The 14,990-nt window shown below is 40.3% G+C and overlaps 2 protein-coding genes across 2 annotated transcripts; both read right to left on the bottom strand.

Moving 5' to 3' along the window:
- Positions 1 to 403: 403 nt before the first annotated feature.
- On the bottom strand, positions 404 to 4,874 carry prf1.5 (perforin 1.5). The gene is made up of 5 exons (XM_024275259.2): positions 4,284 to 4,874; positions 3,672 to 3,947; positions 3,292 to 3,563; positions 2,962 to 3,103; positions 404 to 2,880 (listed from the first exon to the last, which is right to left on the bottom strand). Exons 2-5 carry the CDS (start codon positions 3,939 to 3,941, stop codon positions 1,993 to 1,995), a joined length of 1,572 nt encoding a protein of 523 aa, XP_024131027.1. The 5' UTR covers positions 3,942 to 3,947; positions 4,284 to 4,874; the 3' UTR covers positions 404 to 1,992.
- A 1,556-nt stretch (positions 4,875 to 6,430) lies between these two features.
- On the bottom strand, positions 6,431 to 10,014 carry mpeg1.1 (macrophage expressed 1, tandem duplicate 1). The gene is made up of 2 exons (XM_024276315.2): positions 8,838 to 10,014; positions 6,431 to 8,685 (listed from the first exon to the last, which is right to left on the bottom strand). The coding sequence occupies exons 1-2, from the start codon at positions 9,285 to 9,287 to the stop codon at positions 7,033 to 7,035; spliced, it is 2,103 nt and encodes a 700-aa protein (XP_024132083.1). The 5' UTR covers positions 9,288 to 10,014; the 3' UTR covers positions 6,431 to 7,032.
- Positions 10,015 to 14,990: the final 4,976 nt, after the last annotated feature.

Here is a 14,990-nt window from a genome sequence, read left to right as displayed (position 1 = left end):
AGTGATTAAAATGGAAAACACAATTTAACTATTTTACATATGAAAGATTTGTATTTTTAAAAGCTTTAGGGATTTTTTTTTCAGAAACCTAACAAGTGCATATTTCAGTTTTACAAAAAGATGTGACAATTTTTACTCTAATAGTTACAAAAAAGTTATAATCTTCGACAAAATGTTTGTGGAAGAAACATCTTGTATCTTTTGTTCCGCATTCTCTTCAGGACTACTGCTAATCACAAATGTAAAAAAAAATGTAGCTCTGCTCCAACTTTAAATTTAAACTGTAACAGACTTAAAATACAGAAATAAAGGGCTAGATTTAAAAAAAAACATAAAACAACATAATTCCAAAACTTTATGGGTAAGCAAACAAAAAAAAAAACATGTATTTTGGAGAAATCTAGATTTTTTTTTATATTGTTTATTTTTTACAGTATCAAGAAGTAGCTCACATTTTTAAGAAAATACGACACTGAAAATCGCAGGAAAACAGATGTTAGAAGGATAGAAGGAAAAGTCCCCCCATTTTTACCCATCCAAAGCATGCTTTCTACTCCAGTATACCAAAAATAAAGAAAAACTTGTCAAAGTTGTGCAGAGCCAATGTTTGCCTTTCCCTGGTATTCCCCTTGAGTCACCTGTTGACTTTCCTCTCCAGTTATGAACATTCAGTGATAAAACTGACTTATTTTTGCTTCAGTGAAACTGTTGCTCTTAAGTGCTTCACATGAGTTTAGTTCTTTCATCCCTCCACTGTGGCTTTCTGGCTTTGAAGAAAAAGACAAACACAATAAATAAATAATGGATTTGTAATTTGTTTTTTTGTTAATTAAACTTCATCATTTATGTTTAGACTTTCTAACATGTCAGATAAGATTTAATCTATTGTTAGAGTTGTTCGTGAGAATAACATGAGGAACTTTGTTTTTATATATAAAAACACATGATTAAGTTGTAGAAAATATTTAAAAGCTATGGCTACAAAAACATAAGGAGTGAGGTGGGACTGTGATGCCCTCGCTGGGTTTTTGCACAAATGGCTCTTTTAGTGTTAAAGGTTGCAGACCCTGATCTAAGTGCTTTGTAACAGTCCAAAGTAAACCACCGCATCGAGACGTGTAAGATATTTTAAGACTCTATCAGCAAAAATGGACTTGGTCCTGGTTAAAGTCATACTTAGGGCTGTTTCTTGGCCCCAAAATGAGTTCCTTGTAAGTAAATGTCCCTTACAGTAACACAACTTCACAACAACTGCACAAACAAAATATTTAAAATAAATGTACTTTTTCTCTACTCCCTTTTTTCAAACATATTGCTTTAGCTTATCAATGTACTTTTTATCAGTTAAACTCGTTGGCTTTATAAGAAAAACTGGACTGACCCCTCCCCCCTCTGGTTCTAAACAAGAAGTACTAGCTGGCTCCAAAAATCCAAAACCCATAGATTTTTTTTTGAGAAATAAACTGCTATTACTCAGTCATTCTATTTGTCAGAATAACTATTCTTGCACTGAAACATTTTTTAGCATGTTCTTGATAATTCAGATTTTTTTTTCTTTCATTATCATAAGATATTGAAGTTATAAACTGACCAATCAAAAATTTGCCAGATTCTCAAAAACCTGCTGGTGTGGACTTTTAAAAAGCTCACTCCGTATTGGAGATTGACTCAGACCAATCACTGCTTACTAACGATGTCTGATTCCAACATGGCGGCATTCGTTTCACGAAAAAAATGGCGACTGAATTAACTTAATTTTGTTGAAGCTGAAAGTAGACTGTTTTCTGTGGGTGACGTCACACTTACTCAATGCACTTCTCATATACAGTCAATGGTAACAATGAAAGTAAATGACAGAAGATTATAGAAATCTATTTACTAAATAACAATTATTTTAGCATTATTATTTGTTGTGAGAAAAGGACATTTTTCAGTAAAAAATGAACTCTCAAAATTTGAGAAAAGTTGTGTTTTACATTTACATAATAAACTCTACTCAGCATTTGGAGAATACCTTCCACATCTGAACCCTGTCAAGTGGGCGTCGCATGTGATGGAGTAGCTGAAATAGAAGACTCCTTTGCGCAGTTTGCAGCCCACAGAGTGCCTTCCTCTCTCGGGATAGACGAGACACGTCCCTGCCATGTCGTTGTAAAGCACGTCTCTATCCCAAACTTCAAACCTCAGTGGCTGACCCAGTTCCACCGAACCAAATTCATAGGTGGCGTTCCACACTGGGTCATTGTTATCCATCACCGTCTCGGTCTCCTCGTACATGCCGCTGTAGAAGATCTTCACAAAAGCGTCTGTTTTTGTAAAGGTGTCAGCCTTCAGTCCTGCTCCTCTGTGGATCTCCACTGTCAGAGTTCCTCTTCCGGCCCTCAATGGACAGCAGTTATGATCCAGGTTGGGAGTCGGAGAACAGTTTTTCAGTCCCAGCAGGTCCTCCTGCAGCTGGTTCTCTTTAATGTACTCTGTGACCATGCTTCTCAGGTTAGCACTGACCTGTGAGTCTTCCACTAAGTGATGCAAGGGGAAGATAGCATAGGAAACCACGTCGGGGTTGTCATGAAGGCTGTTCATCCAGCTGTGGTACGCGTCCAATGGGTCCTGCTGGTAGAGGATGTCAGGAAAGTACCTCTCCCCTCCAATCACCTCAATCTTGTGAGTCATAAATCCCTGGTAGAAGCCCATGCTCATGTTGCCTTTCAGGAGGCCATCGCACTTGTTGGAGAAAGACATGTTGGCAGGGATGAAGCCCAACGCCACCCGCAACTCAACATTGAGGCAGTTTTTAATTTCTGTCTCTGAGAAGCCCTTCAGCGTGGCCAGGCAGGTCCGGAAGGCAGTGATCCGCCTCACCTTTCCTCCAAGGTGGACCTACCAAAACATGGACAGCAGATTGAAGACCTGGATGCAGCATCTCAACAGAAAAACAAAAGCTCTACGCGTTTCGCTGACCTGATGGATGTAATGTGTTCCATAGGTGTCGATGAGTCGTCTGTATGAGGCTTTGTTCTGGTCGGAGTTTAAAGTCGGCGGGAGTCTTCTCAGATGCTTGATGAACTCTGCACTCAGCTGAGGATGATCGGCCAGCCTGAAGCTACAAACACATATATAATAGATACATGATGTCCTTTCAAACAACTATGAACTGCTCTGTGTCAGAGTATGTGCAAACTTGTCTTTTACTTAGAAATAAGATAAGCAGACATCTTTGTCTTTGTTTTCTCCCTTGAGTTGTCCATTTGAACATTCCAACCAATGTTCTACCCGGTCCCTTCATGTTACCTGTAGTAGGTGCAGCTGATTTCGTGAAGGGCAAATGTGGCTTTGTCCACACTGTGCTGCGAACGGGCAAATTTGGCCAAATCCGAGCGACTTCCTCCCAGCACCCCGTGGCCGATGCTGTCGAGGCTCAAACCCAACCCCCAGTTGTTGTTCACCAGCGAGTTGGAGCTGCGCAGCAGGGACTCCACAGAGTGGTGGAGCGCACTGGAAAGCTGCTTACTGCAGCGACTAAAAGGCCGCCAGTCGAGCACTGATGATGGTAGCCTCTGAACCTGAGAAGAAGAAATTCAAATTTAACTTGGAATGTTCTAGGAAAGATAACAGATGTATGCAAAGAGGAGAAAAATTAGCAATAAGCAGAGACGTTTTTTTGTTTTCACCTGTCCTTCCTGGAAGCGGTTCGGACACAGCGTGCAGGTGTGGTTGTCTGACAGGTGAGCTTTGACATTGATGACGTATGCTCCCGTTCGACGCAGCCGCACCACATCAAAACCCTCGCCTGCAAGGTTGTGGCCAGGGACAAAAGGAGCTTTCTCACACTCTGGTCCTGTGCCAATCCAGCAGGCCTGGACCCTGTGGACCCCCGGAACAAGCAACAAAACCTGTGCAAACAAGACAACGCTCTCCCACTGGTGTCTTCCTGCTGGCATGGTTACCTAAATTTAACAGAGCACAACAAGGGTTAAAAAGACGTTCAAAAGATGTTTATTCAAATCTTTCTTTTTCAATTCAAACACATTTAACCCCCTTGATGCCAACTGAAGCTAATATGAATCAAATGGCTTCAAAGTTAACCCTTATATTGTGTTGTGAGCCGCTTTTAAGTATGGAAATTGACCTAAACCCAATTTAAGGGTTAATTTAGCATCTGCTTGAAAGTTGAAAAATAAGTTTTAAGGCATCAAAGGGTTAATCCCCTTTCCCTTAAAGAAGCAAGCTGCTTAGCTCAAACCATACACATCCCAGAGAGGAACCCTTGTGTACACTCGTACCTTTTTCTTTTTCTCCTCCAAAAATGTCTTGTCGGCTGTTATTTAGCAGAAGCCTTGCTTTTGCAATAATCTCTTTCTCTTGATCCTCAATTTTCTTCTCTATTTACTCGTCTGTGGCTCAGCAGAAAATTGGAGCTGAAGTAGAAATTTGCTGAAGTCCTGGATCCCTCCATAAACACGGCAACAGCTGAGAAAGCTTCAGTGTGGCCGGCCGTCTGTGGTTGCACTCTTCCGTCTTTTTTCCTCTCTTGAAAGAGGAGGGAGGATCTTTGCGTGTCTGCAGCTCTCTCCCCCTCTTCCTCTCTTTGCCCTGGAGGCCCTTTTTCAATCTGTGCAGCCTGAATGAGTTTATTTACAAGCTGAAGAAGACCCAGTTCTGCAAATCCCTCTCAGATTTGCTCTGTATGTCTTTGCTGCACGTGGATGTGGGGAAGGAAGATTTCTATGCAGACACAGGAGCATTGGTTGGAGAACTTTTACTGGAAATGTGTGTCAGTGTGTAGATGCATACATGTGTGTGTTGTCTGTTGGACTGAATGTGTGTTTTGCCTCTGAGCTGGCCTGTCTGTGCACTGATAATCTCACCAAACCCACAAGGTCTGCTTTGTCATCATCTTTTTATGGATGTGGGTGGAAGGTTTGGGGGTTTTGCTGGAAGGTAAACAAAGACAAAAGCCTTTTTCTCATTTTAAGAAAAAAAATTGAAGTTTCATTTTTGTTTCATTTTTATTTGATTTTGCTTTCTTTTTACTATCTCTTGTAGACAATTCATTTGAGTTATAACAAAAAACCCTTGCAGATCATTACATTTTGCTGATATGGAAAAGAAATGAACTTAGTTTTTCCACCACCACCCACTACAATCTCACTAGGTCGTAGGTGCTAAGATTTAACGTATTCTTTTCTTAAGTGAGATGGAAGTAAATGATTTATGAAAATAGCTTGATTTTTTTATTTTTTTATTTTTAGTTTTGCTTTTTGGAAAAAAAAAAGGTAACAGTATCCAAAGAAAAGTCGCAGCAAAACATTGTTTCAATTTTCATGGAATTTGTGATATTGTAATCTAAAATTCTATTAAATTAAATATTGCCGTCATAAACTGCTGCTTTATTGTTGTAGTGAAAGGCGGTCAAAATTTATGTTTACATGTTGTGTAAAATGTGTGGTAGAAATTGTGTATACCTATATTGCACTTTACTACATTTTTTTGGAACACCCAAAGCGCTTCACAGTCACAGTCCCATTCATCCAAACTCAAATGTTGGTTGTTCCTCTGCCAAATTCTGGCATCGACCTATAAGCCTCAGGAACAATGTGGGATTTAGCGTCTTGCCTAAAGACCCTCTGACAGATGGGCGAGCAGAGCAGGAACCGAAACTGTGATCTTCCAATCAGAGTTCAACCGCTTTACCTGTGCACTATGGCTGCCCCAAAACTGGAAAATGGAGGAAGAAATTTCCTGAAAACTTGTTTATATACATTTTTGTTGAAGCAACCTCACACTGATTTAGCAGAAATCAGTACTGCCCACACAGTTCTGTCATACCTCGTTTCCACTGATCGGTCTGGACCGGAGCGGTCCGCTCCTGCCGCAGGCAACTCAAGTGTGCCTTTCCAGGGAGTGTTGGACCTTTAAAGGTGCATGCAGGGTGGAAATTGATGATGTATCTATGTGTCATAACGGTGCGACTATAGCAGTTCTCCGTATTTGCGGATTCGGCGTGTCTCCAGTCCCTAACCCTCGCGAATAAGGGGGGAATACTGAATGGAATGAATTGAAAATTCTCTGCTAATAGATTGTGGAAGGCGAAGAAGAATACAACCACAAAGAGGACAAAACTTTCAGCTTGGAGCTGGTGGGACAGTTGATCCTTTCCGCCAATCAGTGGATTTCCTCATGTGATGACAGTAGCTCGGCCCTTACTGGCCCATTTTATTTTTTCTATGGACCTACAATCAAAAGGGTAACAAAAAGGGTACGAATCAGTCCGGCCTAATGTGTCTGTTTTATAATGGAAACACTCAAAATACTGTACCGGTCCGGTCCAGTCTGGATTGCTCAGTGGAAACTAGGCATTACAGACTGGTTGCATGACATCCAACTCAAAAGGCATCTATAATAAGTTTATCATGATAAAAAAAAAAAATTAAGTAAAAATTGTAACTTTATTTTAAATCATTACAATCAATACATTTGTACAAAAGCTTATAGACAGCTGCAAAATTATATATAGTTTAACATTCATTTTTCATGTGCATAGTTTACTGAGAATGAAACCATAAGAAAATAAATATTGGTGCCAAACACATGAAATGATCACTCCTTACCACATGATGGCAGCAATGATTCTTGCTGAAGCCTGCAAATACCTCAGACATTCCCCTTGTTGAAAAATGCCACAATCTCCTTTAATATGCTTTTTTTAAGCCTTGTGCTATCTTATGGGGTCCAGATGACCCCACCCTTATATTAATGCTTGATCCCTCCAATGACAAAGGTGAACTGGATTTTATGTCTGCCATGGACACTAGTGAAGATCAAAAAAATCCTTGGAAAAAAAAAGTTCAGCGTGCTGTCTTGTTGGGTCCAGATGACCCCACTTTTAATGTAAACATGCCTAGGATAGCACAAGGGTTACAGGAAAGAAAAATACATAGTTTAAAAATGCTAGCATGATGCAACCCTTGAGATTATCTATTAATTATGAAAGTATCTTAAATCTTTTTTGTCTCCAGCATAACCTCAATTTTATGGGACTTCCTGCTGTGTTTCGCTCCTCACATCACTGATTAGTTCCTCATAGCCTGCTCTAGAACTAGACCCCCTCCTCCTCCTCAAAACCACCACCGTGATGACAATCAGCACCATCAAACCTATCACCCCAAATGCTATGCCTGCTTTCTGCCCGCCCGACATCTCATTCAGCTCTGGGTGAAGCTCCTTCATTATCTTACGGATCTCCTCTGGTCTGGCCAGTTTCCATGCCTTTGTCTGCCCAATTCTGACCCAGCTGCTGTCTCCTTCAGTCATCACCATCACCGTGTTGGTTGCTTGCATACTGACCAGTGGGGGTTTGGTGAAAGGGGGCAGGTGGATTGGTAGTAGATTCCCACCAGTAAACAACCCAGACTGGACGCAGTAAAGGATTTCACAACCATCGCTGACTGTCGCGAGGTGTTGGCTGAACTTGGGAGGGCACCTGCGTTGGTTGTTAGCCAGAGGGTTGACTGATTCACAACTGAACAGACCTGCAAATGGGACAGAAAATCTGGTAGCTAATTCATAGTCTTGACTCACACAGATCTTTTGTCCATCTGAAAAAAATGTCAACGGGATGTAGTTTGGAGGACAGCTTTTAGCATTGGTAATAGGATTTGAAGAGGAGGGGCTGTAAATGCCTCCAAACAGAAACCCAGAATTTTCTGGAGCTTTCCCATTAACAGAGCACCAGTAGGTCATGATACGAGCACTGCGGACATGATAGTTGTCTTGGCATTGTTTTCTGTGGCAAGAAAACAAACCCAGGAATCCACAGGAATAACGGACGTCATAGCAGTCATAAGTTGTGTAACCCCTCTGTCTTACTTCAGACCGCAGTAACGTTGGGGAGTACGGGGAGCGGCAGGAGAACTCTCCTGTGTTTGGGTTTTTCTGGGCCAGTTCTTCACATAGTGGATCTGCATCTGAGCTCAGTTTTGTGCACGTTTGGTAGACACCCCCAAAGCTAAGGTTTGTGGCAGGACCCTCACAGGAATTATCATCAACATTGGCTTGGAAGTTGTAGTTCTTGGAGTTGAGGTCTACACAGCCGGGTCGGGTGTTGATCCTGTAGTAACGCTCTATGGCCTGACTCACCGACAGAGCCACTTTGTTAACAGTAGGCTGTGGCAGGTCTTGGATCGTATTGCTGTTGATCAAGTAGTGGAGGGGAACTCCTGAACGGTCAATGGCAACCAGGTTGTTTTTGGTGCTCTCTTGCCACTTCTGCAAAGAGATGCCAGGATAAAAAGGGATGCCTCCATGGCTTTGAATGATGGAGTACTGAATGTTGGACTGGTAGGTTTGAAGAGTTGAGCTACTTTGGGTATTTTGGCTGCTGATGTCAAACTTCAGCTTGTCAAAAAAGTTCAGTCCAGCCGATGCTTTAATTGAGGAACTGTCCGAGATGCTGTCGGAGACGTAAGAGGAACGAAGGTAGTCTTCCTGTGACAAAGAGGCTCCGGCATCAACACTTGTGATTACATGTGTGCCAAAGTCCACCACCATCTTTTCTGAGAGGTAGTCTGCACGCCTCGTCTGGTTGTTTTCAATAGCATCTGCGATTTCCTTCACCTGATTGGCAAAGCGGGAATCCAGAGTGAAGTCTGGGTAGGACTTCACCGTGTAGATGAAATTTCGCACCTTGAGACAAAATTATTGGAACAGGGTTAGATTTGTTACGTTATTGTCTTTTTTATATTTAAGCAACCCAGAGACAAACCTTTAAAAAATGTCACCAGTCCTATGATTTTGAATGTATTTGTTGCATGCTAAAGTAAAAATAACAAACTTACTTGCACTCTGGCTGTAGTTGAGGAGTCCTTGACCTGATGGGTTTTCATTCTTGTAATCTCAACGGAAAACTTGGCATTCAGCACAGGGAGAAAAGAAATATCAGCGTTTATGGAGGCAGCTGTCGAGCTTTTCTGATCCAGCCAGGAGTTGATGATCTCCGAGCTGGTCTCCACGCCCGTCTCCTTGTAGGGAATGACAAACACCTCATCCGGGATGAGGTAGAGCCCGTCTTCGGTGGTCTGGCATTCGGAGAAGCTGAAATTCATGACTCGACCCATATCCACGTTCCGCAGGTTGTCCCAGCCTCCGCCGGGCAGCACCTCCAGGGCCGTGAGGGAGAGGTTGGTGGAGGCACGGCATTGTCTGAGCCAGTTGGTGGGCCGACTCACAGGGTTTGAAAAGCAGGTAGGAAGGAACAGGAAAACACAGACCTGCAGTGATGCCCTCATGGTGGCTTTGTCCGGAATGAAGGCTGGAGCACCTTTATCTAAAGTGAGCTCTGCTCCACCTCTTCTCTGAAGAGGGTTGTCATGGGGAAAAGGGAGAGGCTTGGTGTATAAATATCAGGGTTTTTTTTTTTATTTTTTGGTTTCACTTGCTGTTTTCCCACTTCTCTTATTTTTGAAGATACGGTTTAAAGTGTTTTTACATAATAAGAAAACTAGTCTAGAAAATGCCTCCTAATGTTTTAAGGATTTAAACTCCTGGCTGTTCTGTCCTTTGAACTCATTTGCAGAACTCTAATAAAGGTTGTTGCTCAACTTCATCTTATCCCACCATAGACCTAGAAACAGCTGGTTCCCTGAAGCTGTCAGACTGTTGAGCTCTTTATGACTGATGTGTCCTGATTCGGCTTCCTTGTGTGTGTGTCCATGTATATAGAATAATTTGATTCAAATTTGAATATTTTTAGATAGTTATATGGTATTTATTTGGCCCTAAAATAATTTCTTTACTTATATTTTTGTAAGTATTAGTAGAATATTGTTGTGTAAAGTATTGTAAATTGTGTCATGTTGTACTTGTTTCTTCTCTCACATGTACCGGGACCAGAGTTCCAAATTTGTGGCATTTTTCTACTGGTTTGACAATATAAATCCTTGAATCAGCTGTCACTAATTTACAAAGGTAAAACCCCAATGAAACCCCTTTTAATCTGCTGTAGAAAATGTTTTCACAATGTACTTTAATGACCATGTATCATGTCTAACTTCTTGCACTTCTCAGGAGAGAAAAGGTCAACAAGCAGCCACAAAAACTTCCCCAAAAAAGTTGCGTCAAACCAATCTAACTCAAAACCAAGTTTGCATACTTCTCTAGCAACTAGCTTCTTTTAGCAACAACAGCAAAAAAATGGTTTCATACCCTGAAAAGTAACTTTTGTATGCTCCATTAAAACGGGATCTGAAACTGAAGATCTAGAGTGCATGACAGGAGGAAGTAGCTGCACACTTCATCACATGAGTATGCGTCATTTGGGAAGTCCTGAAAGTCTCCTCGTGTCTGAACTTGAATTCTTGTGACACCGCAGCATTTCAGTGTCAACAATGCCAGCTGATAAATGAACTTGGTTTGCCATTAATGTAAAATGTAGCTTTCAATGTAGAAAGATTCCAGATTTTGTGTGTCTTTGGGAAGTTTGGTGTTTGTGAATCTTAATCACTGATTAATGTTGTGTTGACCTTTCAGTTTTACATTCTTCCCTCAACATGAAGATCAGTGTTTGCTCGTCTGCTTCTTTCGATGCAGAATCGGACACAAGGAAAAAGGGAAGGAGATGTTTTGTTTTCATCTTTACTTTCTTCTCTTTTTGCCGTAAACAATGTTTTGATTAGCCTTATTTTGTATGTTTTTAAAATATGGTTTACTTATTTCTTTTTTTGCATTAAAATGTAAATATATTAGTGTTTTTAGAGTTTTTTGTTCTAGTGAATTCTCACAAAAAAACTGACTCCCTATTCAACCCCTTAACACCTGAGGTTTCACCGGTGACGCTTAAACACAAAATCTTTCATATACTGTAAGTTTTCAACTGTTAGCATGATCCCAGGTGAAAAGCGCTCACACGAGCCGCTTTTCTCCTTCAGAATCTACCAGAATTACGTTGATTCTGTTAAATCCAAACCCAACTATTCAGGAAGTCATACTTTTACCACCAATTCTGTCTCTCCCATCTGTTTTATTGCGTTTTACCTGATTTATTTGCCTTGAATGTCCTGAAAGGGGCTTTTTAAATAAAACATATTATTATTTAAAAAAAAAAATAGAATTTTTTTTTTTTTTATAAATGGCTGCTATAAACACCATATTTGGCGTAAAGACAAAAATAGTGAACACAATTTTACTTAATTTCCAGTACTTTGTATGAAATTTCTAAAAATGATGAAAGCATATTTAGCTGTTATCAGGCAATCTTTAGTTCACTCAAACTGAAGCTAATTTTTAACCATAAATGCTTAACAGATTATCCATAAGTAATGTATTTTTTAGTATGTTTACTGATTTTGTGGTCTCTATCTCTGTCTTTGATTGCCAAGTCTCCACCATGAAAAGTTCTTCTCCTTTCGCAGAACCTGATGTTTAGTATCATAAACCTAACTTCTGTTAGAAACTTTTTTTTCTCATTATATTCTAATTTTATAAAGAGGAAGCCAATCCAAATGACATAAACAGTGCAGCACAGAAGAAGCATGTTTCTGCTCATTAGATTTTTGTTTCTAAGAAAATTAACACCTGAGTTATCATAGTTTTTTTTTTTTTTTTTTTTTTTTTTGAAGAATGAGTTCAAGTTCTCCCCCAAACCTTCCACACAACGAATAAACTGCTTACAAAAGAATACATTTCTTCTTCATTTCAACCTTTATCAACTTTCAAGAGATGGTTAAAGCACCTTTAGCTGTTATCGGGCAACCTTGAGTTCTCTCAAGCTGAAACTAAGTTTCAACTGTAACTGGCTTACAAATTATCCATAAGTAATGTATTCTTTCAGTAACAAACATATTCAACCTCTCCTTGGCTCTCCTTGCTGTGTTACCAACCTACTTTGAATTCACCTCCATTGTACCGATACCGAAAAACTAAAAACTTCCTGGTAGCCCTTAAAGTGCTTTGAACACTTGGTTGTAGCACACCTTAATTCTCATCTCCTTTCCACACTAGACCTGCATACAGTAGGACAGAGGATGCAGTCTCCATAGTGGTGCACTCTGTCCTCCTTCTTGGATTTCAGTTCAGCCACTAGGAGCTGTGAGTTTGCCAATCTTGTTTACGCTTTACACAAATCAATGCCAAACAGCACAATCCTAGAGTATTCAGATGACACCATCATTGTAAACTTACAGAGACATTTCAGTGCTGGTGCTTGGATTACCATCTGACCTTCAATGTGCACAAAACAAGAAGGTTGTTGATCCCAAAGGGCTGCTGCTCCATGAGTCAGTGACCATTAGTGGCATGGAGAAGGAACAAGTAGAAAGATTTAAATACCTTGGTGTCTACGTAAGCAACCTTCTTAAATGGAATTTGAGAGATTCCACTTTTTAAAAAGGCTCAGACTGTTTGGTGTAAGCACTAATATCATGGCATGTTTTTATAATGCAGTGCTTGACTTATAAGACACGGGATGGTCTCCTGGTTTGGGCCCCTAACCGTAAAATACAAACCCAAAATGGAGAGTGTCATGAAAAACACCATGAAAATCGTTGGCAAGATAGAGTAATCTTCTGTACAAGAGGTTTACGAAACCTGTGTCACGGGACAGTCGATGGGTCCAAGTCAGGCAAAAATAGCCCTTTTTTCCAGTCAAACTTTTGGGGCATATACTTTTGAGAATAAGCTTCTGGGCCACCCTGATTTTGCTTAAAATCCAATATGGTGGTCAGAAATCCAATATGGCTGCCCTCAACATTTCAATGTACAGCAAACTTTTTTCTGTATTTCAAACAGTTACTGATATGATACTAATCTTTCAAATTTACCCATCAGTGTTGGTCTGTGACATCTCCTTGATGTCAAAATGACATCATAGCAACGCGATGAGCTTTTAATTCAATTCAATTCAATTTTATTTATATAGCCCAAAATCACAAAGAAAATTTTCCTCATTGGGCTTCATGCAGGTAATTTTACAGATGCAGAAACTTGGTCATAAAATATATACAATTGCTAAAAACTAAACAGACTAAATAAAACTGGTTATCCCTGCCCTTAGACCCTCCCTCCCGGTAAGGAAAAACTCCTAAAAAAAGCCAGAGTCAGGAATAAAGAAGAAACCTTAGGGATTCCCACATGAGGGAGATATTCTATCCCAGGACAGACAGGCGATACCAGAACTGTTAACGAAAAGTTAGCTTCTACAACTACGTATTTAAATAGAGTTCATTCAGATAGAGCTGAGGGACGAGTGGTGATGAAGTCTATAGTCAAGACGAAGCAGAAGTTCAGTCCACGGCCAGGAGCAGAAGGACAGACGAACCACCAGGAATCACTCTCACTCAGAGATGTGAGATGGTGTCGGGGGCGTGGTCCACGGCCAAGAGTGGGAGCGTGGGCGATCCACCTGGGATCTGAAATCTCTCCCGCTCCCCAGAAGAGAGTGGGAAAAAAAAGAACAACATGTGAATCGAACTGCACCAAAAAGTTTTAAAATTCGATGTACAGCAAACATTTTTCTGGTCCACTTAACACCCATACATATATACAAACAGATGCAAACATGGTGCCAATATTTTCAATAAACCAATCAAAAGTAGTCTGTGACGTAGCTTTGATGTCCAAACGATGTCATAGCAGCGCAGTGACCCCCTGAAATAAATGTACTGTCCATTGTTTTCCTGGTCCATCTTATCCCTCATAAATAAAGGTACCCTCTCATCCACTGCACAGCAAATATGAACTCTTACCATCAGGGCGGCGCTATCGTGCAAATGAGACACAAAAGCAGCAGATACAAACTATTATTCATCCCAACATCTGTTGTACTACTAAATAACACTGGAGTCCATTTTAACTGATTTATGAACTTTTATTCATTTACAAACATATTTATTAACTACCATTCTTTTACCAGTTTTTATCATCTTCTTCTTCACCTTTCGGCTTGTCCCATTTTTGGGGTCGCCACAGGGAAACGGCACCCCCTGTTTCGCATCGGTGGTTTGGCAGAGTTTGGCTTATTTTTACATCGTGTTTTTGATCTCTAACAGATCTTCGATAATGTACCGGCAATTTTATGGGTGTTTTAAAATAAATCTCCTTTACGATTTTAACTTTGTCTGACATCGAGTTACTGTGCAAACAACTTTCTGCTTAGAGGTGTGTAACACTAGCACTGCACGTCCAATCCTATGCATGTTTTATGCTCATATGTGTGGGTTGTTTGCTATTGTACTTGTACAGAGTTGTCTGTATGTGTGCAAATGTAGTTATGCAGTCACTGGCACTGGGAGTCCAAGACACATTTCCTCTGAGACAATAAAGTGTGTTTCATTTGATTAAACACAGTCCTCCCCTCAAAAGTCATTGCAAAAAAAGAAATCTATGTATTAGTTCCCCCTACTGGACTTCCTGAATCGTCACCCCCAACATGTCCAGCTGGATAACCACTGTTCATCCACCATGGTTATAAACACTGGAGTACCACAAGGATGTGAGATGAGTCCTTTCCTCTACTCACCTGGACTGTTCCAAACTTGTCAAGAAGGCCCACCAATGCCTCTTCTTCCTGAGGAGTCTGAGGAAGAATCACCAGTCCTTAGAACTGAGACCGCAAGGTTCAGAAACACTTCCTTCCCCACAGCTGTCACACTTCTGAACTCTGACACCTGAAACATGACACACTATAGTCAAAAACATCAAGAATAGATTGTATCCTCTTACACAAAAATACCACATGGACTGTCTCTACCTGTTCTTACTCCATTCAGTTTGAACCATTAAGCACACTATGTAAACTCAATACCTGTTAAAATTGTTATATTCTACATTTTACATTAGTATATATATGTTTATTGCTAAAGCAAGAATATAAACTTTTATTGCTGTGTGCGTGCAATGACAATAAAGTTAAATTCTGTTCTGTTGTGTGTTTTCTATTCTATTTCATGTTGTTTTGTTTTGTGTGTGTGTTTTTTTTTTTATTATTTTGTTTTATT

The sequence above is a fragment of the Oryzias melastigma genome, linkage group LG9 (genome assembly GCF_002922805.2).
Source record: "Oryzias melastigma strain HK-1 linkage group LG9, ASM292280v2, whole genome shotgun sequence".
Taxonomy (NCBI): domain Eukaryota; kingdom Metazoa; phylum Chordata; class Actinopteri; order Beloniformes; family Adrianichthyidae; genus Oryzias; species Oryzias melastigma.
This window is presented reverse-complemented; position numbering and strand designations above follow the sequence as displayed.

Excerpts from the sequence above, each read along its gene's own strand:
- prf1.5 (XM_024275259.2), bottom strand. The coding sequence starts at position 3,941 with ATGCCAGCAGGAAGACACCAGTGGGAGAGCGTTGTCTTGTTTGCACAG. Across the intron at positions 3,564-3,671 it reads ACCGCTTCCAGGAAGGACAG|GTTCAGAGGCTACCATCATC; the intron begins GTGAAAACAAAA and ends TCTTCTTCTCAG. Across the intron at positions 3,104-3,291 it reads ATCAGCTGCACCTACTACAG|CTTCAGGCTGGCCGATCATC; the intron begins GTAACATGAAGG and ends ATGTGTTTGTAG.
- mpeg1.1 (XM_024276315.2), bottom strand. The coding sequence starts at position 9,287 with ATGAGGGCATCACTGCAGGTCTGTGTTTTCCTGTTCCTTCCTACCTGC. Across the intron at positions 8,686-8,837 it reads CAACTACAGCCAGAGTGCAA|GTGCGAAATTTCATCTACAC; the intron begins GTAAGTTTGTTA and ends TTTTGTCTCAAG.